Genomic DNA, 26840 nt, shown 5'->3' with positions numbered 1-26840 from the left:
TTTTTTGATGACAATCTCCTTTTTGGAATTTTATTACTCAAATATTGGAAAAAAGAGTAAAATTGATAGGAAAGGTAGATTCAAAGAGAACTGTAGTCATTAAATTCTACTAACATATGTGTAAATGTGTTGTTCTGATCAGATAGTAGTTTACAGATTATTTTTTCTGCTCATGGCAAGGTAGACAAATTACTGTACAAACATAAAATTGTCCACCATGTTGTTGATTGGACCTTAAGGACACTTTTACCTGACCATACCTCCATAATTACACAGGCCATTCATCACGTATCTGTCAGACCCTCTGGTTAAATGTCACCACCACTTCTAGGAAGGGACGATTGCTCGTGTCCATTTAATTTCCTGTTTACATACAATATTTTTAGGAGAATTTGAGTGTTTTATAAGATTTTCCCTTCCCTCTTAAGCTGCTTAATATGTACACAAAATATTGACACTTTTGAGAAGTTATTGACTTCATTTTGATTTTATTCACATTTATGTATTTATTGGGAGGGGAAAGTGGAAATTCTTTAGAAATGATAAATACTTTTATTCAATCTTCAAGTATAAAGGATTGATATAAATATTTGCTTAAAATTGGAAGATAAACCACTGGCATTGTAATGTTAGATTTTATAGGTTATTTTTAGAAACTTTTCTTTCCAATTTGCATAATTTTAATTATACTAATTACTCATGGTTTTGTGCATGAATTACCATGTCTAATGAGTCGTAATTAAATTGATGTGTCTGCTATACAGGCCAGATCATTGCAATTATTTACCTATATGTCTACTCAATAAATGAACTACACCATTGCAATGTCTCTTATGTTGATGCACCAACAGAATATTGGTTAATGTTAATCGAACCAATCGGTCAATGTTTGGATAATTATCAATGTTAGGACCAATATTTGCTTCATTCAAGGCCACTTAATTCTGGCTGTTTCAGATTTGTTTAGGCTTCAAGTAGGTCTGGAATAGGAACAAATTGTTGGACTATCTTGAATTGATAGAAATGTATTATAACATAGACTTGGCTTTACTTCTTTTACACAGTATTTCCTTGCTATACTATTCAACATTGAAGAGTTCCATACTATGGATATAAAAATGTACGAGACCTACGCTAGGACTAATACATTATATCACCCATGATTTTTCATTATTAAAATCTTTTTTTGACAAGTAATAAAACAAGGATTAACTAGTCAAACAAAATGGGAGTCTTTTCAAATAAAAACAATTTATTTTATATCATAAATTTCTGATATATATTTGCACAAGATGTAATAAACATTTTTTAGGATAGACTTTATAGCTTGTATACCCCTACCTTGATAAACCAAAAACCTAGGCAGTTTCAATATCACTAAAAGACTATTGTTTATTGCTTTTTAGCATGTAATCTTTTTAGGCCAGAATAGTTCACATTCTGAACTATCTTAAAGATTTGAATTAATCTCTTATATCATAGAAATACTTCCTTTAATTTTCGAAGACCTTTGAACATCGGTTAAAACAAAGTGAAAAGTGCATATCTGATAACTGTCAAAGTTACTTTGTAGAGACTTGAGCTTTATTTTCAGTTTTGCACAAAAACTTGCTATATTTGATATGATGTTTTGTTCAAAGAGGGTTCTTAGAGAGTACTGCTGATGGGAAACAAAAGACCACAAAGTAACAATTGTAAGAAAAGTTGTCAAATTGAATTGGAAAAAATCCTTATTTTAAAATGCTTTTGTCAGAGATATAAAAACATTGAAATTGGATGTACTTTAAGTATACAAAAACAAAGAATCATTCGTGTATGTCCCCTGAAACATTTAATCTTTCTATATAAATGTACTAACTGAACTTTAACCTTGTGAAGCTAACATATGTATAACAAATGAAGGGAAATCTGTATATCTTCAGATCAGGAACTATCTATACTTGTTCTGTAGGACATATGTTAAATTGAAAAATGATTTATTCATCGAGGCAAAAAATAAATGCACACGCATAGATGTAATTTGTTTCCAGCTAAGTCAAGGTGTTATTTTGTGTGCTACAAATTATGTGTGACACAATTGTTGTTTTAGTAGTAATTTATCTTGATTGATTAAATTGTTGACATGTATACCACAGAATTTACCACATTGTAAACAACATATATATATATATATTTGATGGATTTGAAGATGACAGATTAGTAACAATTTGTAACAAATATTTGACATATTTTAAAATGATTTCTGTCACTAGTTATAGATCATAGCATTGACCATATAAAAATAAGATGTGGTATGAATGCCAATTAGACAACTCTCCACAAAAGACCAAGGACACAGAAATTAACAACTAAAATTGGATCACTGTATGTCTTTCAACAATGAGTAAAAACCCATACTGCATAGTCAGCTTTAAAAGGCCTAAAATGGCAAATGTAAAACAATTCAATTGCAAAAACTTTAAGACCCTTTAAGGCTTTTTTATGACCCCTCTGCAGTGGACGAGACTGCAGTCTTTTGTATACTACTTTATTTAAATTTTGATCTGTAAAGATGTTCCTGTCCATATCCAACATTTCCTAATTTTCTAGAAGCACAAAGTGGGGGAACCAGCATGAAAAGCAGGATTTTTAGCTGGAAGCTTCTTGTCTTATTTATTGTTCAACTTGTTCTCATTCTGAATATTCATGAAATATTTGCCACTGGGCTTTTAGCGAATAATCATATGAAAACTATCATGTAAAAATATAAAACCAGTTGTACAAGATAGTAATTGGATAACTTTGATAAGGAATTATCAACCTGACTAAATAAGAGTGTCTAACCTCAGGACAGGATTCACCTAGACAAGAAATAAATTAGGGAATAAAGAGGTTCTATAAAGAGTGTTAAAATGAATCTGTCCAAGTAGAGATATAAAAGTAAAAGTAAATTGACAACATGAATGCGAATGTGAGTTGATAAGTTAAAAAATATATGGGATGAAACATTGTTACATGCATGACAGGGAATTGCAAGTTGATTTTTATATCTCAGAATTACCAATGCTGGGTTGAAATTACAGATATTAAGAGAGTGGATGTTTATACCATATTCTGATAATCAATGCCCAGAGTAAATCCCCATGCTAATTCAATATTATTCTCTCCTATCTATCCTGTGCAGCCTTAGATGTTCAAAGTTAAGATGATTATACAGGTGATTCAGGTGTACTTAGATGTTACTAAGGTAAATAGGTTTACTCAAGAAAGGGAGTGAAGTGATCATTAATTATTGAGAAAAAAACCTAGTCTGACAAACTGTTACCATGACAATACCACAACAAAATAATTATCTCAAGTTCTGAGGAAATTTACATAAGGGGTTGTACTTGTGCTTTACAAACAGTGATTTCTATTAACTCTAAGTTTTTTATAACTTTGCTTTAAGAAAAAGTAACGGACCTATGAAAATACATTTCGGATATAAGCATACTCTGCTTTATTGCATAATTTTGTCTGACAAATAGGCTATGCAAATAACCGGAATCTACTGTAGTATCATTTGTTTTGGGACATTTTGACCCACTTAGTTTTGAACCCACAAAGGTCATGTACTATAGAATAGGGTATTGTGCTTTCCTATCTCTAGTTCCTGTTTCTTAAGTTAGTCTCTCCTGTATCAGGATAAAGTTTTGAACTTGAAACTTAGTACACAATTTCATTACAAAATGAACTTTTTAAAAGAGATTTTCCAAATAAGGGTCTTGTATATCATTGAACATGGAAATTAAATGGTGCCTGTGGGGTAACATTGGTGTCCTATGGAACTCATATTCTAATTCTTGACTATAAATCATATTTCCAGTAGAAATTGGAACTAGCATGAATAACTCATGAGTAAATTTTTGAATCATGTGTTATTGGCTCTCTCAGAAGACTTCATTGCATATTATTACATAGGGGGAAAGGAAGTAATGTTGTAGTTAAAAGTAAATACACATGTTGACATTTCTAAAAAAAAAATAATAGCCAACAAAAATTCTTTACATGTTTGAACAAAAGATAAAAACAACTTTACCAAAACAATATTTTTGTTGTAAATTTTTAATTTGACATGTAATATGTCTGTATTTACATTCACCATGTTAACAGATGCACACAACTTTGAAATCAATATATATCATACTACCATGTGCTGATAAACTCTGAGCTGACAAATCTACAAAAAACACCACATAAATGAAGTATTACATTTTACAATAGTGATACATTTCACCGAAAAATGAAAAAAAAAATGAGCCCTGAGCACAGGTGAACACTTTGATTATAGGAGAAGATCTACCATCCACCCTATGGCCGTTAGTACAATAGTAATTATTGACCTATGTTAGGAGGATTTTAAATTTCTACATTAAATGTCTTTTTGTAACAGTATCAGTAAAATAATCGACAAACTTTAATAATAACATTACCCACCACAAAAGACAGCTGACAAAATTATTACGATAATTATTTCTCGGCACACATACAGTATACTACGTTATGATGGTGTGATTTTTACACATGGATTTTCAGGTCAGTTTTACACAATTTTACTATAAAAGAACCTACTGGCTACACAATCACTAATATGCTCATCTTAACTAACAATTATTGTAATGACTGATATTCTTACAAGTAAAAGAGATGTGAGACGGCAACCCAACATATATACCTGAAAGACATCATGAGGGCAATATAGTCATCAACTATGTATACAGATGTCATATGTCTATTAAATATGTCAAGTTCCAAATTGCCTCAAAGTCTATTTTTAAGTGTAGAACACCTCTTAAGTTTATGTCTATTTTTAATGCACTGCTGCAAACCATCTTCACAAGACCAACAAGAAGCAAAGTGCAGTGAATTTCGAGAATAAATATCAAGAGTATATTTTTAGTGTTTTGACTGAACACAAGGTCAGGAAAAATTGTGGATTCATTTTTAGAGGGCTGTTATAGCAAGTTGTATTGCCTTTCAGTGTGGGATTTTTTAGTCAAAATCTGATAGAAGATAAGAAAGCAGGCAAATTTTTGTTTTATTCTTTGTAGATGAATTGTTGTGTTTTTAAAAGTCTTAAAATTTACCTCAGGACATCCTGCAGGATAGCTAATAGAATGTTTCTCTTGTTTTGTTAACGTTCATGTAATTTGTAAACAAGGAGTTTGTATTGCAGAAATAAGCAAGGTTTTACATTAAAACATATCTGAAATGAGAAGAATTTTACATTGCTACAATCAGATAACTTAAATGTGTAAACAAGGAATGAAATAGTATTGTGTTTGTTTGAGATGAGATAAACTGTGACATTTCTTATTGCTAAAACTGAGTCATCTTTTCTCAATTGTGAAAATTACGTAACATTTTAATCCTGATCAATCTATAGTTTGTTTTATAAATACTTTTTTCATGACTGATAAATTGACAAATTTTATTGTCACCAAAATAAGCTCTCATACAATCAGTTTTGCTATAGTTTTATAGTAATGGAATGTAATTGAGAATTTTAAGCCCCATTATTTTGCGTAGTTTCTAAACTAGAGCATGTAGTATGTGACAAAAGCTGCAATAGTAAATTTACCTATGCTGACAATGTTTTATTTAATTTCTTGAATTATTAATTTATGTGTAAATCTACATAGATTTTGTGGAATTTTGGGACAATTGCATCTCTTTTTGATTTTCTTCTCTTCAAAATATAGGAAATCTCCTAAAACTTTTTAACCTTTCATGATTTCAAACTTATAAACCTGCTACAAGAGACAAACAGATCAGTTTATTCATATATTGAAGGTCAAATACAACTTGATTAAATCGATATAATTTTGATGCTAAACAATGCAGCAAATAATTGATAGTGTGATGTTTTTATTTTTTTCACCAAACCCCTCTTTTGATATTAGAGTTTCATACTATTATGCCTACTTCAACCTGTCTGCAATGAGTTTTCTCATAAATCATGTAGGTAATATTACCTCCTGTTTATAATATTCCCTCCAAGGTAGATATAACTTATGTTACCTTCATCAACTAATCCCGTACATACCTACTGATCTGGACATATTTAGTTTCACTCACGATAAAACGATGGCGATATATAGAAATATAATTACTGCTAGGGTCAGTTTCCTTTATGCATAAGAACGTGAGATTTCTAAACAAACAAATATATTTGTAACTTAAAATGTTTAAATAAGAGGATATAATATCTTTGTATAGTACTTATTCATTGATCCAAGCTGTTTAGCCTGTTTTGACACTGTTTATAATGATAAAATCTTATTATTAAGATGTTTAGATCAAAATACCAGTTAGGTCTTGGTAAGTTGACAATTAAATATAATATAAAGGTCATCAGACCTACTAAACTAACATCTTCAAAGGTCAGCGGACCAAAAAGATGAACTCATATAGGTAAATAGATTACCCCTAAGTAAGCTGAATGTACCTTCTGACATCTCTTGGCTTGAATTCTTTTTGACACTTTTTAAGCAATGGTTTATAATATAGATAAGTTGATGCTTTTCCCACATTTCCACCCAAAATTGATTAAGTATTGTATTTTTGTCTAGGGAACTTGATATAGTTTCAAAATTCTAATATGTTTGTAGCAAATGTAATACAAGTTTTGAAAGTATACTTATCACTGTGAAGCCTAATTATTTATATAAAAAAAGATAAAATTGACAATTATGTGTTATAACTAAGAAGTTGAGACAAAGGAGATGTTGTATACACAAGGAACTTTTTGTTGCTGTTCCCTTACTTGAGTTAGCATCAACCAAATGTTATAAAACTTATACACAATGCTTATATTACCACTTAATACTGATCAAGTTTAAATTTTAGTGATGTCACTTTACTGTTTTAGAGTTTGGCCCCTTTTCAATTGGATCATTTCCATTCTCATACTTTAGTTTGCCTAAACTAAATGTTATGAAATTTATACACAATACTTATTACAACAAAACTCAGATCAAGTACAAATTTGGGTAGCGTCACTTTTACAGTTCTTCTGAAATGTCCCTTTATAACTTTATATAATGTTTTAGTGGGGGCATCATCTGTGTCCCATGGACACATTCCATATTTATTTTATTTCTACTTCAGAGAATATTTCAGACTTTATTTAAGATTTTTCATTTAAGATGACTTAAAAATCCTAAGGATTGACATGAAGAAATATTTAGGATGAGTAAAAGCTGATAAATTAATAAATGTTAAGTTCCTCATGATCATAAGCTTTAGATGACTTGACTCAGCACATTTTCGTATTAGAACAAAATGTAATGCCAGAAATATTACATAACATTACATACTTTTCTAATATTCTGGCACCAGATAATAAAAAAATACTGCTCTGGAATCTTAGACTTTAAGTAAAGATATCTGCAGTTAGTTTGTAGATGTGTATTTCCGTTCATGTTGATGATTTCAAGAAATTTAAAGTTTCATCAATTAGATTCAGGTGTAAAAAGGTAAAAAGCTTCTAAATGTTAAATGGAAAGTAAACAGTGATGGTTTGTGGTTTACTTTATACTTAAATAACTGTTTGTTTTTTACAAAACCCTGCATTAAAATTAAAAAAATAATTTTATGAAAATCGTAGCTCACTATCCATTGAACATATAGTGAAGCTGAAGTTGGATTAACATGCGATTGATACAATATGCAGAATATTACATCTATTACAGTCAGTAATTAAATGTCTGGTTTTTATTGCTGTAACATAATTTCATTCAGCATGAAGGAAAGTGAAAAATCATATTGCAGAAAATCTGGGAGGCCAAGTTTTTCAGAAACTATAATCACCTGAACAGTTCTATTGCAAGAAACTGTTTTGTCTTTTAAAAATTAACCCCTTCCTAACACTAGAGAGGAATATAATATGTGTTGATAATGTTAATTGATCTCAAATTCATCTGTTGTGTTCAAAGAGAATGGAATATATAAATTAACATGGTATTTAACAATAATTATTTTCTTTGCATTTGCAGATTTACCACTGCTATCATTACAAAAGTTAATCAACAATTGTTTATACTTTCAAGTCATTAGAGCTGCTGTTTTTTCTAGAGTTCAGTTTAAGTTATCCTGTATTAGAAATGTTCAATGCTTATGATCTCATGTTTATTTTTCAGAATCCTGACAGCTACCATGAGAGTGGTGTGTTGGAAACCATTCTGGAAGAACCTGGTGAAGTTGATATAAACATGGATAGTAACTCTACAATTGAGAACATGGACAAAGATAAATTAGTTCAGGTAAACAACATGGAAATGAATTCAAAAAAACAACATATGTTAAAAATAACACAGAATGATATTAAATGGTAAACCTGTTTTCCACTTATCATTGCAAAAATAGTGCTTGTAATTTCATATGTCACATCTGACTTCGTCTCTCTGTTTCATGCAAAATAATTTGACTTTCACCTGTCAGGCTGAACTTAAATTGACCTATCCCACATCACATTTGGACCCCAATGAGACCCCCATTGAGTGGTACACAATGTTAGCTATTGGTAATACATCAGACTTTTACAGCCATCTTAGACCTGTAAATAGTCAAAACTTTATTGGTGCAATACTTAACCAAAAATTCTGAATTTGAACACATTGTCATGGACCACAAAATACAAGTCTAGTGCTATTTTGATAGTTTTGGTATTTGTCATTTAGGAGTTATGCTCCTTAGTTACCGTAGAAAACTGGATGATTCTAATTGTTCAACTGACAGAATCTGTTAAGGCCACAATTAAAAGTATTTTGGTTTGCCCAAACCATACTCAAAGGTTGAGACAGTGGGTAAGTAGGTAGGCATTTTCTTTTTTTTTTTCAACATAAAGAAATTATAGTATCTATGGTTTATAAGTCTTCATGGCTATCTGATTAAAAAAAAACTTCTTCAAATCAGGACAATAAAAGAATTTGGGTAGGCAGCTTTTTTCTGGGTAGGTCGCGTTTGGGCAAACAAACCTATTTTTTTTTATGGCCTAAAACAATATTTCATGTACTCTTTTAACAGTGGATATTATTAAATCATTGTGCTGCATTGGGTTTATCTTTGATCACAAGGTAACCTCATTCTTGTTTTTAAGACGAACACTGTCATACTAATGTACTCAAATTATTTTGCTAAAAAGTAAATGTTAGCTTTTGAAAGTACTGTATTACCCGATACATAATGTATACTATTTATTATAAAGTTTGGTTTACTATTTTTAACTTACATCAGTGAATAATAATGTTCAAAGTATGACATCAATTTATGACACAACACGAAAAAATGATTTTTGAAAACTTTTAAAATACAAACTATTGCAAGTCCCTGTTCCCTTACATATATATAACAATGATAGTATTAATTATTTTCTTTCAGCATGTCCAAGGTCTAGAGCAAACTGCCAATGAACTTCAACAGAAAGTAATTACTTTACAGCAAGAGAAAGAAACCATGGAAACTAAACTAAAGCATCATGGGACTTTGGAAGAGAGAGAACAAATGGAAGTGATGGAAGCTAAGGTATTGTTAGGTTTCTGTCATCAGTCACCCACTTCAGTGTTGTTATCAATCTTTCTAGATTTGCCCTCTTAATTTTAATTACTTTCAAATATTGTCTGTTGAAGATTTCTAGAAAGGTTCATAATTATTCCTAAATTTGCTCATCTGATATTAAAATCAGTAATATATATTTCAAAGCTTAATTTCATTTGTGCTGTATCATTGTGTCTTTTTCATGTACATATTATATGTACTTTTATTTGAAAAATCATATAATTTTATCTATTCATTAAAGAAAATATAAACTTATTATTGAATTAAATATTTGTGGTGAATGGGGTCAAGGGGAGATAATTACACATATTACTTATTTTAGATATGTCTGTTTAAATAAGTTTTATGTGTTCCCATTTTTCAAATATTTTAAATATTTAAGCACCTCACCTTTTGTTGTGAATAATTTAAACACATCTTTTCTTTATCTGATGTGTAATTAATTATTTAAATAATTATATTCTTTTATAATTTAAATGCTAAAAAGAGGGTATAAATACAGAATCAACTAAAAGGAGAAACATTTTCCCAAAAAATTCACAAAATGCATTCATGCTTTTCTTCCATCGATTATGCTTTATAAAATAAACTGCTTTGCTTTCATCTTCTATCTACAAATTACTACAGGTACATTGTATAAGCTAGTTAGATATAAACTTTATTATTATATTGTTAACTTTAGACCCTCTTTGAGCAATATCATTATCATTCATTTCATTGGCATGAAACATCCATTGATTACATTGGGTATTGATACATGCTGGGGCGAGGTTTATTTGGTGTTTGGTATAACACCTACTAACCTAACCTGTCAATTTAACACTGATATTACAGGTTCAAGAGGTCGAGGAAGATGGTGGAGAGGCTTCTCCAAGGCATAGAGCTGGTTCTTTTGATTCAAATTACTCCTCTAGAGATATGAGCAATACTAGTTTGGACTTAAGTGGCGAGGCAAATCTTTCTTTTATGTCAAATACTGACCATAGCAATGCATTTGCAGAGAACTGTGTTGATTTTGAAACATTGAGTCGTGAGACAAATTCCACACTGAGTCGTATTTTTGACACTCAGAACATGTCTTCCAGTGACTTGTCACAGCTGAAACTTCATCTTAATATGCTCAGCCAAGAGGTTTGCAAAATGCATGCAGGAAATGTTTCGCTTAAAAATGAACTGCATAACAGTAGCGTGCGACAAGAGGAACTTGAACAAGATGAAAATAAATTAGTCCAAATTATGACACTTTATAAATCTTTACAAGATCAAGTTAATCAGTTTGATGTTACTGAAAAACAACTGCGTGAAAAATTAAAGTTAACAGAAAATTCTTTAGCTGAGTTAGAACAGAGCGAATCTCAGTTACGAGAGAGGACCTTGAAGGCTGAGGAAAAAGAACATAGCGCTAGGAGACAGACTCATGAGTATTTATCCAAAATTGGGGAGTTGAAGGAAATTATATTAGATAAAGATATGGTGGAAAGCAAACTGAGTGAGAAGGTACAATATATGGAGCATGCTCAATGGGCAGCATGACCCCTGTTAGTAGTGAACTCGCAAGCGCATCTTGTTTAGATATATATCGCAGTCTCCTTTAATAGATTGTTGATATTTTTAGCATCCAATGATTGAATGAGAGTGTGAAATAGATATAGCATAAAATAGTCCCTTATTTGTTTTTTAGCATTATGTTTTTGCATGTTAGCTAATAATTTGATTTCTGAGAGAAAAAAGGAAAAATATGTGTGAGCATGGTTAATACATTTAACTTTTAATTAGATGGGAGAAACATAAAAAAGGTTTTGTGGTGGAATTTGACCTAGTCAAAAAGTCTTGCTGCATATCTTAATTTAAGTTTCTTGTTTGGTATTTGATAAGTTTTGTGTGATAATTTTAGTGTAATAATTCATTATTCATCTTGCATGACTTCATAAACATGACATCATGAATTATAACATACCTATGCTTGAGTGTGCATGGCATTCATGTGATTTAATCTTATCATTAAAAGCTTTCAATAAATGCATGTATCATAAATAAAAATCATTTTTATGACATCAAATATTACACAATATTTACATTACTTTAAAAACATTTAAAATGACATTTTATTGACACAATATAATGTGTTCCTTTTATTGACAAAATGAAGATACACCTTTGAATTAATAAATTGTATTTAAGGAAATAGTTTGATATAAACTGATTTTATCTCAGTATCTCAATAAGGTTTTTATTAAAATATTCAAAAATTTTCTGTTACTGAATTCCTAGAGGGAATGTTTTAGTGTATGTCGGGACAAAGACTATAAAAATGTAGATATTGGGAATAAAAGAAAGTCAGTACATAAAAAACTTGAAAAACTAGAAGAAAAAAGTAATCAATCATTGAATTAATAACTACCATAAGATGTTCACAACACCCTGGAGGTGAATGTAATGAAAATATTATCAAAATTTGAAGAAAATATATTAATTTAGTCTATTAGACTAAAAAACAAAAATAACAGTCAGAGTATGTTTGTTAACTAGACCAAATGTCTAACAAGTAAGATGCCAGCTATCTACACCCTCATGAACTCATAATGATATTTTATAATATTTAATCAAACTCAGATTTTTTAAAATTCTAAAATAGAAAGGAAGTTAGTGAAATGCCATGAGACAAACTGTAACACAGAAAATAGTAGACTATTTCATGTTGCCACACAGTATTTAACACTTAAAAACAAAATCTGTGTCCCGCATGTTAGGAAAAAAAACAGAATTTCGGTTGTCAATTTCTCTGAAGCTTACAAATGGATAAAGTGAAGTAAAAGATTAAGGAATTATTTCAAACAACTGAAAAATATTTTAAAATACAACACGTTTGCAAAACTATATTAACCATATTGATATTGTCACTTAAAATCAAATAACTTAACTTTATAAAATGTATTGATAATCACTTGTTTATAATTCTTATTCAATTTCACTTGTCATAAACAATATTTGTTGAAAGGGTTTTTGACAGCACATTTAAATATTTGAACTCCTGACTATTTTAGGTTACTATCTTGGGTAAGGCAGAACTGATATCCACAGAAAAAATAAAGGAGTTAGAGACTAGGAATGATGAATTGAAACAGAGGCTTGATTTGAAAGAGGAATTTGAAGCAGACGTTACTTTTGAGAAAAATCTTAACGACACAATATCAGAACTTCAATCTGAAAATGATTCTTTGACAATGAGATGTTCAGAACTGGAAGAAAATGAAGAAATATTAAGAAATAATTGGGAGAAAAGTGCTCAAGAACATATCAATAGGATACAATCTTTAGAGGATAAAATAGAAAGTTTAGAGTTTAGTAATATTGAACTGAAGAGTAAATTGGAAGAGCAGGATACTGAAGCAGACGCACATCGACCATCATTAGCTCTTGAGCTTTCAGAAGTTGACCAATCAAAAGGTGATTCACAAATTAATCAAACCATTGAGTTTTTGCTCCACCGCATAAATAACTTGGAAAGTACATTAAGTTCATTGGAGGAGGCAAAAAATACAAAAATTGAAAGTTTACAAGAACAAATTGCAAAATTGAAAGAGAATGAAATTAGATTGAGTGAGACTGTTAGTGAAATGGAACGTGAAGAAAAAGAATTGAAAAGTCAATTACAATTTAATCAAGGGAAAAGGTATTCAAATGATGCTGTTGTACAGTATGAAGGGAAAATCCATGAATTACATCGGTCACAGGAAAATCTCCTGGAGCATTTAGATTCAATGGAAGATCACGAGTCAAACTTGAAAGAAAGGATGAGAGAAATGGAGGAAAAATATGAAAGAAAGATTGAACATTTAGAGAAAGAAATAGCAAACTACATAGAACAGGAACAGGTATTTACAGAGAAAATAAGTGAATTTGAGAAATACGAAACAGAAATGATGGAAAAATTAGATGCTGCTGATGAAGAAAATCAACAATTAGCAGAAGAAAATCGACAACTTATTGACAAAGTGTTAAAAACCAATCACCTTGATAGCGAATTAGAGGAAAGTGAAACATCTGGAATTAATGGTCAAACTGAAATGATTGATCAATTAAATAATGAATTAGGTGAAATAAAAACTGAAAAGTGTCGTGTAGACGAACTCTTACAAAGAACTGAAACTGAGCTGCAACAAGTCCAGTTGGAAAATGACGATTTAAATGAACGCTTGATAGAACTTGATTCATCCGAGCAGGAATGTTTAGAAAAATTACATAAATACGAACATCAAGGTGCAGAATTAACACACCTCCGTAAAAAGGTAGATGTACTAGAAGATGCTGAGATCAAGTTAATGGATAGAGTGACTGAACTTGAAGAGATAGAGCAGGGCCTTAGGGCTCAGTTAGACAATAATAACAAGGATGTTCAATTAGGTGTGTATGATCAAGAAACTGACACGAATGACCTGAATGATAACATTCCATCATTGTCGACAGAAGGTGAAATCCCTCTTAATGACACTTGTGTTGAGGAATTCTGTGTTAAATCCCTGGCTGTAATCTCCGAAAGTAAGACTGACCACTTACGTTGTGATAAACAAACTGATACCATTGATCTTATGGATGTAAAAAGTGACGGATCAAACAGTCCTGGTAAGGTCACTGGACTGTTTGAACGCTTACAAGATCTAGAAAATGAAAATACAAGTTTGACGGAGAAATTGTCTAGTTTAACATCGACTGATAAACAAGTAAGACAGTTATCGGAAAAAATTAAAATGTTGGAAGGATCTGAGGATAAATTAATGGAGAGAGTCATGGAGTTGGAAGAAATTGAAGATCGTGTCAAGGGAGAGTTAAAACGAGCAAAAGCAGCGGAGAATCGTCTTGTTGAAGTTGAACAAGAATTGTCTGACGTACAAAAAACAATGGAAGATATGGAATACAAAGTGGAAAGTTTAGAATTAGAAAATAACACGTTAAGAAATGAACTTAATTCCTCGGGTGTTAGCCAAGTACATAGTGAAGCAAACATTGAAAAGATCCTGGAACTTGAGCATGCTAAAGCTTATCTGACCAAAGAGAGAGATAACTTATTGTTGCATTTATCTGAGGAGAAAACTAAAGCTTTGAAAGCTGACAATGATTTAAAGGAATTGCAAAATAAATTCAATGAAATTCAAACTAAACTGGATGAAACTGAAATTTCAGAAAAAAGTTTGAAAGAAAATCTGAATTCTTTAGAAAAGGAAAAAGAGAAATTGTTAGACACTGTTGATGATTTAGAACATAAAGTTAAGACATCAGAAGAAGACATAGAACAATTTGATTTATTAAAAGATAAATTGGATGAAAAAATTCAAAGACTTGAAAATGAATTGGCTCAAGTGGAGGAAAGTGAGTTTGCATTGAAAAAGGACAATATTGAGGTACACAAACTTAATGACCAACTAACACAGGGGAATAAGGACTTGGAGGGTCAATTGGAGGAGACCAGAAATAAGTTACGTGTGACAGAGGATGCTAAAACAGAGACAGAATCAAAACTGGAAAATTCCGAAAAATCAAATTTTGAATTACAATCAAATTTAGAAAGTGTTCAAAAATCAAAAGATGAAATTGAAAAAACAATTAAGGATGCAATTGAATCAAAGAAAACTGCAGAGAGAAAAATGGAATTTGCCGAAATTTCACGACAGCAAATGGAGAATAAACTTAAAGAGATGGACAAACTTTATGAAGAAGTGCAATCAAATTTAGAAAATTCTAAAAAGACAATTCTAAGTTTAAAAAGAAAATCTTTAACGGCTGAAACATCAGGTATGGAATTTCAACTTAAAGTAGAGAAAGCTAACAAGGCAAAGAATGATGCGGAAAAACAATTAGAAATAGTACGAAAGTCAAATAGCTATTTACAATCAAAAGTAATGAAAGGATCGGGATCAAGATTTAGTTCTGATAATAATCAAAACTCTGTGGAAAGTATCCACACAGATACATGTATGACATGTGGATCAAATCTGAAACTTCCGAAACAGTTATCCACATTCCAGGGTGGATTAGATGATTTAGTTCAGGACTATAGGGACCAATTAGAACTGGATACTTCTTCATCCACTGACTGCACACTCCCAAGTCATCTGGTAAGTTAAAATATACATTGATTATCTATACTTTATAAAATATATAAAATCAACTACCAAAATTTTCTAATGCTAATACAACCACTGACATCTGAGAAAACAAACAAAGAGCTGCCTCAATACAATTTTTTTTTTTTTAAACTGGAATTGAATTCAAACTAAAACTTATACAGCATGATCAGTGCAATTTATAATTTTAACTCAAAGACTGAGATATGTATTGAAAGAAATAATAGTAAAATAAAGGATGTGGCCGGGGTATCCATCCATCAATGTATTTTATGCATCTCTCAGTTACCTTAGAAAAATATTGATATAAACAGATTATTGTGGTCTTCAAACTTGAGAAAGTTTCTCTAATGCATTTCATTTCAGAGCTATCACCCTTCAATGAGATTTATAGCTGAAAAATTCTTCTTGTATGCAAACCTAGGATAATCTTTGAGTATTTTTCTCTCTCTCTATTTTCTGATATTGTTATTCCCTGTACAACCCTTCTTTTTGTAAGGTACAGGTTAATAACACTAGGATATTATTTACATTGTCCTGCTGTGTTACTGTATTATCCTAATCATTAGTGTAAAGTGATCATTAAAACATTTTAAAATATCAGTAATATTACATTGACAAGGAAAACTAAAACAGCAGGGGAACTACTTAAAAATCTTCAGTGGACAATCAAAACAACAACAAATAAACATCAAAACATTGTCCTTCAGTCAGACGCAACCTGTTATAAAGGTGTAAACAATTGTCCAGTCATCTAAAGGACATTCATATCTGTTAAAGTATTGGCCTGAAGCTGGATGTGATAACATAGTGTCTGGATGATCATAGGCTATCAAATTAATTTATTGGATTTGGAAAAGAAAACAAACTTTAAGGGATTGTCTGTAATCAGTATAAACCTTTAATAAAAAGACCTTTACATTTTAATTCTAGTGCAGTGGGTTTACATTAAATTTGCTATTTTTGTCTATTAGTGTATTTTTTTTATAAGTTTTTGAAGTGTTTTTCTGATTTAGATAGTTTGTTCATAGTGAATTATTAAAAGTAATAAGAGTAAATCAGGTGAGAAAAAACATGTACTTTTTTCATCAGGGAAGGAAAAGAAAACTGATATTAACAGATGTATTTTGTATGTCCTTTGTCAATCAGGTTTCTCTTCCCCATGTCATGTTGTTTGTCACAGTTCACTCAGTTGAATATTGATTTATTTTGACAAGTTCAGAGACAAGGTCATAGGCATACAAAATCAAAATATTTGTGGAACATTTCAACATTTTACTATGAACTGATATTTGTTTTAAAGCGATGTCTTAAAATTGTCTGCATCACCTGAGTTTTTTAGCTGATCTAAAAACATTGTTGCACTGATCATATGGGCCCTGCATCTAGGATGAGGAAGCCCCTATGTTTTATACGACCGCAAAAATTGAAAAATTTTTGGTCGTATATTGGTATCACGTTGGCGTCATCGTCGTCGTCGTCCAAAGACATTTGGTTTTCGCACTTTAACTTTAGTAAAAGTAAATAGAAATCTATGAAATTTAAACACAAGGTTTATGACCATAAAAGAAAGGTTGAGAGTGTATTTGGGTGTTTTGGTCCCAACAGTTTAGGAATTAGGGGCCAAAAAGGGCCCAAATAAGCATTTTTCTTGGTTTTCGCACAATAACTTTGGTATAAGTAAACAGAAATCTATGAAATTTTAAAATAAGGTCTATGACCACAAAAGGATGGGTTGGGATTGATTTTGGGAGTTTTAGTCCCAACAGTTTAGGAATTAGGGCCAAAAAAGGGTCCCAAATAAGCATTTTACTTGGTTTTTGCACAGTAACTTTAGTATAAGTTAATAGAAATCTATGAAATTTTAACACAAGGTTTATGAACACAAAAGGAAGGTTTAGATTGATTTTGGGTGTTTTGGTCCCAACAGTTTAGGAATTAGGGGCCAAAAAGGGCCCAAATAAGCATTTTTCTTGGTTTTCGCACAATAACTTTGGTATAAGTAAACAGAAATCTATGAAATTTTAAAATAAGGTCTATGACCACAAAAGGATGGGTTGGGATTGATTTTGGGAGTTTTAGTCCCAACAGTTTAGGAATTAGGGCCAAAAAAGGGTCCCAAATAAGCATTTTACTTGGTTTTTGCACAGTAACTTTAGTATAAGTTAATAGAAATCTATGAAATTTTAACACAAGGTTTATGAACACAAAAGGAAGGTTTAGATTGATTTTGGGAGTTTTGGTCCCAACGAATTAGGGGCCAAAAGGGTCCAAAATTAAACTTTGTTTGATTTCATCAAAAAATGAATTATTGGGGTTCTTTGATATGCCAAATCTAACTGTGTATTCAGATTCTTAATTTTTGGTCCTGTTTTCCAATCGGTCTATATTAAGGTCCAAAGGGTCTAAAATTAAACTTCGCTTGATTTTAACAAAAAATGAATTCTTGGGGTTCTTTGATATGCTGAATCTAAACATGTACTTAGATTTTTTATTATGGGCCCAGTTTTCAAGTTGGTCCAAATCGGGGTCCAAAATTATTATATTAAGTATTGTGCAATAGCAAGAAATTTTCAATTGCACAGTATTCCGCAATATCAAGAAATCTTCAATTGCAAATTATTTTTTTCAGATGACCTTAGACGAACCATTCCAAGTGATAATGAAAGATCTTATGACATGTAAACTTTGTATACAGACCAGAATTACTGGTCTACAGGAACAAGAAAAGTCACTCAGGTAGGTCTTTCTGGTTTGCAGAAACAGGACACATCACTTTAGTGCCTGCATAGCAGGTAAAGAAAAGTCTCCAGGGGGATTCTAAACAAGTCACTCCAATTGGTTTCAAAAGAAATCAAGACAATTAAATCATTTGACTTAAAAAAATTGGTCTTCAAATGTAGTCAATACAGTTGTCTCTAAGAGAATGGGTCATAAGATATAGCCCTACACTCTCAATGTAATGTCTAATTTCCAGGAATAAGACAAGTGTAAGAGTTTGAGACACTTAAGTATACTGTTTTGATGGGGATGGGATCTAGTAGAATTAATGTCTTGATCATTATTTAGGCTATTGGAATATGTAATGTCCATATACAAATATAAACCTAGATTTTTAGTATAACTAGATAAATGAAGGAAATCTTGGTACACATGTTCTAAACTTGGAAAAGTGAAAGATGTAAGTTAGATTTGTTTATACATCCCACTTATTATTATTATAGGCGAAACCCTATTTAGTAGTCCATTTAATAGGCTGGATGGTTGTGGAATGTACATGATTCATTTCACAATTCAACTTTGTAATTTACTTTATATTCTAATATGTATGGAATGCAAAATTATGTGATAATAAAAATGATGATATTAGATAATTAATATCTAGAAGAAAGTTGTATATAGTATCACTATCGTAATGGGTGGGGTAGATTTTGTGGTCTGATGAAATTTGATGGTTGAATGAAAGATACATATTTATGTCGTATCTAAAAACATCTACAGTTTAAATTACATGTAGCCATTTGCTGAATCAGGAGATTTGCCAAAATTGTACGAAGTTCAGTATTTTTTTTTTAAACCTTAGTTATGCATGCCAAAGAATGTCCCACTGATAATTAGCTTAAGATCTAATGAAGAACTTTTAAATAACTGGATATTAAAGTTTAAAATATTACATGAAGTTATTCAGTAATTCTTTATACAGTACTAAATGACCAAAAACTTTAAAAATAAAGTAATCCAGCTAGTTCCATTATGGGAAACTCATTCTAAAAATAGATATTAAATGGAAATAGAAATTGGATCCCACCCCAGCAGTCTGTAACTTGGATATTGATCTTCTACCTGTATTATTAATTAACCTTTAATTAAGTAGTCATATAAAAGAATAGCTTGATATTTGGCATCAGTTTCTTCTAGGTCAATAATTAATGTCTTAAACAAATAAAGTATGATTGATTATTGATTTGACTTTAGTTAATCTTACCTGTCCAGGTAATCAAGGTGTATTAAATGTTTACTAGGTACATGCTGTATCTTGAAAATCAAACACTTGGAATTTCACTCTCAATCAAGGTAAACTTTACTTATCAGTTGGTACATTTTACAAATTTGTAAACAAACTTGAGAAATTTTTGAAAGGATGAATAAATTTGCAATGCTGTGGCATGCACGATGTCAGTACTTGGTATTCTCTAATAAGGCTATTGTAATAATATGTAATGTCAGTTCAGAATGGTTTTTCGTAAACAGATTTCATACCAAGCATTGTGTTTACTTTTTTTTTCATATTCAGATGTTTGACACAATAGACAGTAACACTAGATGCTATTTTTTTTTTATTTACCGGTAAAGTGTTGTCTGGGGCTTTTAAATTTATTTAGAGGTAAAAGTGTTTGTGTCACACTAAAAACAGTTTTACTTGATGACCTAGATAATGACTTTTGCTTTCATTGAATTTTATTGAACCAAAATTTTAAAACAAAACGTCAGAAGTAATACTTGTAAAAATTAACTGAAGTTATTGTAGAATAAAGATAAAACATGTATATCAAGTATGAATTGCTTCCCTCAAAATAATTCAAAGACATTTGAAATTATCTTAAGATTCTCATCTTCAAATAGATCTGAACCCTAAAAAAAATCAAAATAAACGACACCCTACAGTTTAATGACGTTGAAATCTAATTTAATTGTCATTTAACAGGTTGAATATCAAATGCAGCAAAACATCCTTATTAAAACAATGCTTTGTGTTAAAGATTTTAACCTACTTTGGCCTGTAATGGTTTACTTTAAAAAATTGTGATGGAGAGTTGTCTCATTGGCACTTATAACACATCTTCTTATATCTATTTACATTACATAGGGTCTATTGATCTTTGAAAAACCAAATTTTCAAATGTATGTGATCCCTGTTTTTGTTGTTGATGTAACAAACTTCCTTTTAATAAACTGTCTTTGAACAAGTTCAGTATATTAAGATCTAGTTAAGTATGCCAAGCAGTTATAAAATGATCTTGCTGACAAACCATTTATATACCTGACATAGTTTGGTAAATTTCTTTTGTCAGTCAAAATTTTAAAGGAATTTACAACACCCTAGCCATTAAAGGAAAATAAGACACATTTAGATAGTTTAAATGCTTGTTTACCTTGTGAGATTGAATACCTGAAGGTATTTAACCCAGATCATTATAATCAGGGACAAATAGTCCAGGAGATGTACCAAAATATTTAAACTGAAAGATGTATCCTTTAATTTCTCTGAATACCAGAAATATATATATAACATTTGTAAATTAAAAGCTCTTTTATGACTGCAAATGTTTTGTTCCTTATATTGCAATTCATAAATAATTATGATCAAATAATTGTTTTATCATTAAACTTTAAAACAGGTCACTTTTCTTGAAATTTGATAAACAAGTTTTGTTCATGAGAAGTTCAATTGATAGAAGAATTAGTATAAACACTTAACAATCTAGTCCAAATTGCTTAGTTAGCTAAAATAATACACATTTTTGTTTAGCGGCCAGTGGAATTACGCCTCCAGGTTTGAGATTTTTTCCTCGTGTTGAAAACCTATTATTGGCCTTCACCTCTTTCAAGTCAGGTTGTTGTCTCTTTGATATATTCTCCATTTTGAATTCTCAATTTTAAAAGCTTTTTTTGAAAGCTGTACATATTCAAATCCATTATTTCAGGTTAAGGAGTAGTTGTAAATACTCAGTGCCTACAGACAAATTCCAACTGAATTGTAGGAACAAACACATAATCCCTATAGACCCATCCCCTGCTAATGGCAAACAAAAAGTCGTCATGTTCAATAATCTGATTAATTTGATTATTAAATCACTTGATTTTTTGTTTGCCTTTTATTAATACCTTATAGAAAGTCTTATTAAACCTGATTAAAGGGAGTTTTATTTCTTATCAAGAACTTCATGTCAATAATTATATAGAATTCTCATATTGCATTCTCACATGAATATGGCTGTTGTTATAAGATGCATGGGATATGACCTTGTTTCATAGACAAGATGAATAGAATGATGGTTATTTAACACCACCTTTTATAAAGACTTCATAAGTTACTTAGGAACCATAGTTCCATAATAGGTACTTATGTATTCCAGTAGATATATAAGGTCTAGTTGGTCTTTGGAATATGATTAAAGGAATACATGTTAAGTGAAAAACATGGATTTTATGAATATATTCTGACCATAAAGGTACTTTTACAGATAGGCATTGTGGAATACAGTTTTATTTATCATATTGTAAGTAAACTTTAGTTTACCAATTAATTATTTATGTTTTTGGATCATCACATTATCCAGGAACTTATCTATTCCTCCAAGTCATTCAAACAAAAAGGGACCTATAAACTTATTGTAAAACTTCTTCAGTAGTAAACTTTGGTAAGAGTTGCCATATTAAGATTTTTTATCTGCTCAGTAGGATGTTTAACATTTCTATTCTAAAAATCTAATAACCCATAGAAATGCACTATACACTATGCTATTTAGCTGAAAATCCATAGAAGTGCCATAAAAGAACCATGTATTTTTTCTGGAACAGGCAATTATGTTTATGTGACTGTAACCAGTCAGGAACCTTATTCTCAACATTTTAGACTGTATAGTAATAAAAGGGTTATATGAAATGTGCCCTTGGGACAGCAACCCAATGACAGAAATAACCAAAAGATACAAATATATGAGATATGTGTCACATCATACGTGTTGAAGAACTAATTAAATCTAACACCAGGTTCATGTGTCTTTCACAATTATGAATCTCAATGGTTGCCATTCATTATCCCCATGTTCTTGTCATTCTGGGAATTTGACATTAATGCAAATTTATGTTAATTTATTCACAAGTTTCCCAGACTGTGCATTATAGAATTGTACATTCTGTATAGATGGTTGTCTATTGTTCAAGACAGTGTGTTGACCTTCAGATGTCTTTGGTATTATGGATGTCATTGAGTTTGCTCTCTTATTTGTATATACCTTAAAATATATTTCACTAAACAGAAAAAGAATAAAGATTTGTAAAATTTTGACAATACCTTCAGAAAAAAATGATCATACAACAATTTAACTTAAAATTTTGTTTTTCAGAGATGCTAACAAATTGTTAGAGAACCATTACAAGTCTGAGATAGAGGAATTGAATAAATCTATAGCAACAGTCCAAAAAGATAAAGTTACACTCCAGGAAGAATTATCTGTGTTAGAGGAGAAAACACAAGAATCCTGTCAAAAATTAGAGGAAAAATTACCTCAGAATGTAGAAACTGTGGACAGTTCTAGTCAAACTGATACCTCAGAAGAAAACCAAGTCAGAGAACCATTAACCATGACGGGGGAGATGGAAGAACCAGAAGATATTCTTCGGCAGAGAATCATGGAGTTAGAAAAATTAGAAAAACATTTAAAGAAACAGGTAACGTAGTCAATTACATATATTTAATTCATACATGTATTTTAATAAGTGTGATAAAAAGATGTGGTGGTATGATTGACAGTGAGACAACTGTCCACCAAATAATAAAGGACGAACATGTTCTGCATGAGTATAATGTATGGATAAAACATTATCATGTTCCAGACAGGTAGCTCTGTTTATACTTGGAAGAAAAGGAGAATATTGTGTAAAGGTCAGTTGAAAAAAGAAACATTCTGATTAAAATACATATCCTGTGTCCACGCTATCATAACATGGATCTGACAACACTTCTGTCTACTGTCTGTTCTGGTAATTATTATATCAGCCTAAAATTTTGAAAGATGTATTTACAAAAAAAAACAGAGGATCGAGAAAGGTCTTTAGATCAGAAAGTAGAACTAGCATGACTAGTGTTGTCAGATCCATGAAAGTAAAGCCTGGACAGAGGATTTGTATTTCAATCAAATTGAGACATGAAACAAACATGATGAAGGAAAATTATCATGCACTGTATCATAAGCCTTAAAATTGAAAAAGAAGATCTGGTATTATTGTCAATGAGACAACTCTTGACCAAATGTCACAGAAATTAACAACAAAAGGTCTCTGTTAAAACAAGTTATTTAAAAAAAGAGTGGCTATAGACATTTTTTCCTTTCCTTAATCTACAATAAAGAAGATGATTTTGATGGGCTGGTGAGGGTGAAATAGTCTACCTATTAGTAATTAACAAGAATAATGTTTGTTTTACAATGTACTCTACATAAAACTGGGTTGATAACATTATGAGAAAAGCTAAGCACACTATAAGTTTATTGATGTTTTGACAAAAAATGACTTGCACTGGGATATTTTACCTAGAAGATTTTTTTCAGGAATCTGTGTAATATAAACATCATCACGTGAAATAGTTATTGGAGAATCATTTGCTGCATTATTTTCTGTTAGTAAACCAAAGAAAGCAAACAAATTGTTCATAAAAACTAAGAATAATATTAGGATTGTGCTTTACAACATCAAATACATTTACTTATCTAATATGAAACTCTTCTAGACAAAACAATACAAGGCAAAAAAGTATAAAACAGATGATAAGTGTCTCGAAAAAAAGTTTAAAACATATGTATGATCTATTGTTTATTACAGAAGAAAATTTTTGAAAAACAATACATTGTATTTTATTCCTAAACAAACTGCATAATTTGGCAACAGAAAAGGCCAATATAAAATCCTTTGCAAAACATTTCCTATCTTCAACTTTTATATTGATGGGAGAGTGTTACATCTGAAGAGACATGTATTGTCAAAATGCGCATCTGGTGCAGGGAAATTGGTACCGTTAATGTTATTAATGCTGAAAAAAAATGAGATGATTTCAGTACTCTGTACAACTTTTTTTAGGATGCTTCATGATATTATTGAGGGTAATTAATGGTCACACATTTAACTAGCTATATATAGTCATCTTGAGTATGCATGAAATATTTGCTACTGAGCATTGAGCAATCAATAATTAAATCGTGCATTTTCAGATGGCGAGATGATAACTATTGCTAATTTTTTACTGAAAGGATTTCAATTTTCAACAGGAAATATATCAAGATGATATCAATATTCCTTAATAAAAACCTATAATTTTTTGTTTTTCAAGGTATCAGATTTAGAGAGTGATAGAGAGGAATTACACGATATTGCAAGGAAAGATAAAGCATTAATCCATGAACAGAATGTCAAAATAAGGGAACTACAACTAGCAGAGAAAACATTAAAGGTGCAAGTCTCTAGTTATGAAGCCTCGGAAAATAAATTATACAAGAAAGTTGGAGAACTTGAAAATGAAATAAGCAAAATGGAGGACAGGATCAGTGATCTAGAAATTCTAGAAATGAGACTGAAAGAACTTGTAAGGAAATATAAACTAGATGAAGAAGTGTGGTTATCAAAATCTGTCAATTTGGAAACATCAGTCTCAGAATTAACTGTCTCGGAATATAATTTGAAAAAGCAATTAGAAAGTGTTCAAAAGGAAAAATTAAGTTATTCAGAAAAATCAGAATATTTGGCCTTACGTTTGAAGGAATTAGAAAATGCTGAAGCTAATTTAGTTCAAAGAATGAAGGACCAAGAAAACAAAGAAAAAGCTCTGAATCAAAGACTTGGGGAATTAGAAAGTTCAGGAAGTAGCACAGAAGCACAAGCTATGGAACTTCATAATTCAAACATAGTGTTGACACAACAATTAAATCAAGCTATTCAGGAAAATGGTGCCTTAGTCCATCAGACGTCTCAGTTGCAAAGTCAGCTGATCATGTTAGATCAGCAGTGTGTTTCCTTACATGAAGCTTACTCACAACTAAAAGAAGAAAAACATGTGTTAGAAAAGTCTGAGAAGGATTTGGAAGGTAAAGTGAAGGCAAAACGATTGTCTGGAGTTGATATCGAGGAACAATTACATAAACTAGAGGAAAATGAGAAAACATTGAAAGAAAAAATCAGTACATTACAGAGAAGTGAAAATAGACTGAAGTATAAAGTTCAACAAATTGAAAGTTTTGACAGTCAGGTAAGCTGTGAATTTTATTTCATTTGGAAAGTACTATTTGACATAGTATTCAGAATATCAAACCAAAACATGAAGTCTATGCACAATAATATTGTTTGTAACTTGTAGCTTTTGTAGATGCTAAATGCTAGGACACTACTACAGTTTTCTTTTGATTGCCTAATAACTATTTCACATTGGTTTAATATGTACATGCAAGAAAGTGAAGAAACAAAAGATAAAGTTAATGAACTGAACTCAATGTCTTCATGGTTTTTTTTTATGACCACAAAGATTCTCCAACTCTCTATTTCTATGAGGTTTTAAAAGTGTTTTTTTTTCAAACACCCCATACACAGAGATATAAATTGCATTTATTATATGAATTTTACAAAAATTTATTCTGGTCCCATTGCCGTGATCACCTGTAAGCTATAGGACGTAGTATAATTTGCCAAATTTCAATATAATAAGGAATAATGAACTAACAACTTAAAGTTAATATCTTTTAAAAAAATCAATGTATACATCTTAACAAAAACTTTCCTATTCACAGGAATTATCAGAGGTGTCTGAAAGTAAAATTCCTCACAAACTGGAGGAATGTCAACAAAGATTGGTCATTCTGAGGAAACAGAATATTCACTTGAAGAGCAGATTACTGGAGTACCAGAATCTAGCATCTTCAAAGTCAGTAGTCAAACTCCCACAGAGGGAGTATAAACAGATGGAGGCACGTGTGGCCCTGATAGAGCATACAGAAGCTCAGTTACATAACGTTGAGCAGATGAATGCTCAGTTACAACAAAGAGTAGACCGGCTGCTACAGGGGAAGGTTTGTACCAGTTATTCCATCTTGAAATTTTAACATTAAATGATTATTTAGTCCTCCTTGCAAGATTGCCCTAGGTAGTAGGTGGTAAATTGTGTATACAAATCACAACCTCAAATAAAGCCATGATAAAAAATTGTGCAGTACAGTTAATCTACTGGGATGTAATAGATTTTCCACATTACCTTTTATATTGATCACACATTTTGGGTACTTAACGTAGTTTAAAATCATTTAAAAGGTATAAATACCAATGAATAGTGTCTTACAAATGGCCATAACTTGAAAGTACAAAAAATGTTTATTAAAT

General features: G+C 30.8%; 1 protein-coding gene across 11 annotated transcripts in view; it reads left to right on the top strand.

The window, feature by feature from the left end:
* The window catches only part of LOC139520873 (GRIP and coiled-coil domain-containing protein 2-like), an 88130-nt gene that overhangs the window by 30711 nt on the left and 30579 nt on the right, over positions 1-26840 (top strand). For all 11 annotated transcript variants that reach the window (XM_071313890.1, XM_071313889.1, XM_071313885.1 and 8 more), the window contains 8 exons: positions 8160-8282; positions 9400-9543; positions 10411-11073; positions 12621-15689; positions 18331-18437; positions 22829-23153; positions 24808-25719; positions 26255-26533. In XM_071313890.1, coding sequence (XP_071169991.1) covers positions 8160-8282; positions 9400-9543; positions 10411-11073; positions 12621-15689; positions 18331-18437; positions 22829-23153; positions 24808-25719; positions 26255-26533 — 5622 coding nt within the window. The remainder of the gene's footprint in view (positions 1-8159; positions 8283-9399; positions 9544-10410; positions 11074-12620; positions 15690-18330; positions 18438-22828; positions 23154-24807; positions 25720-26254; positions 26534-26840) is intronic.

The sequence above is a fragment of the Mytilus edulis genome, chromosome 4 (assembly GCF_963676685.1).
Source record: "Mytilus edulis chromosome 4, xbMytEdul2.2, whole genome shotgun sequence".
In the NCBI taxonomy this organism is placed as follows: Eukaryota; Metazoa; Mollusca; class Bivalvia; order Mytilida; family Mytilidae; genus Mytilus; species Mytilus edulis.
Note: the sequence above shows the minus strand (reverse complement) of the source record. Positions and strands in the feature narration are given on the sequence as shown.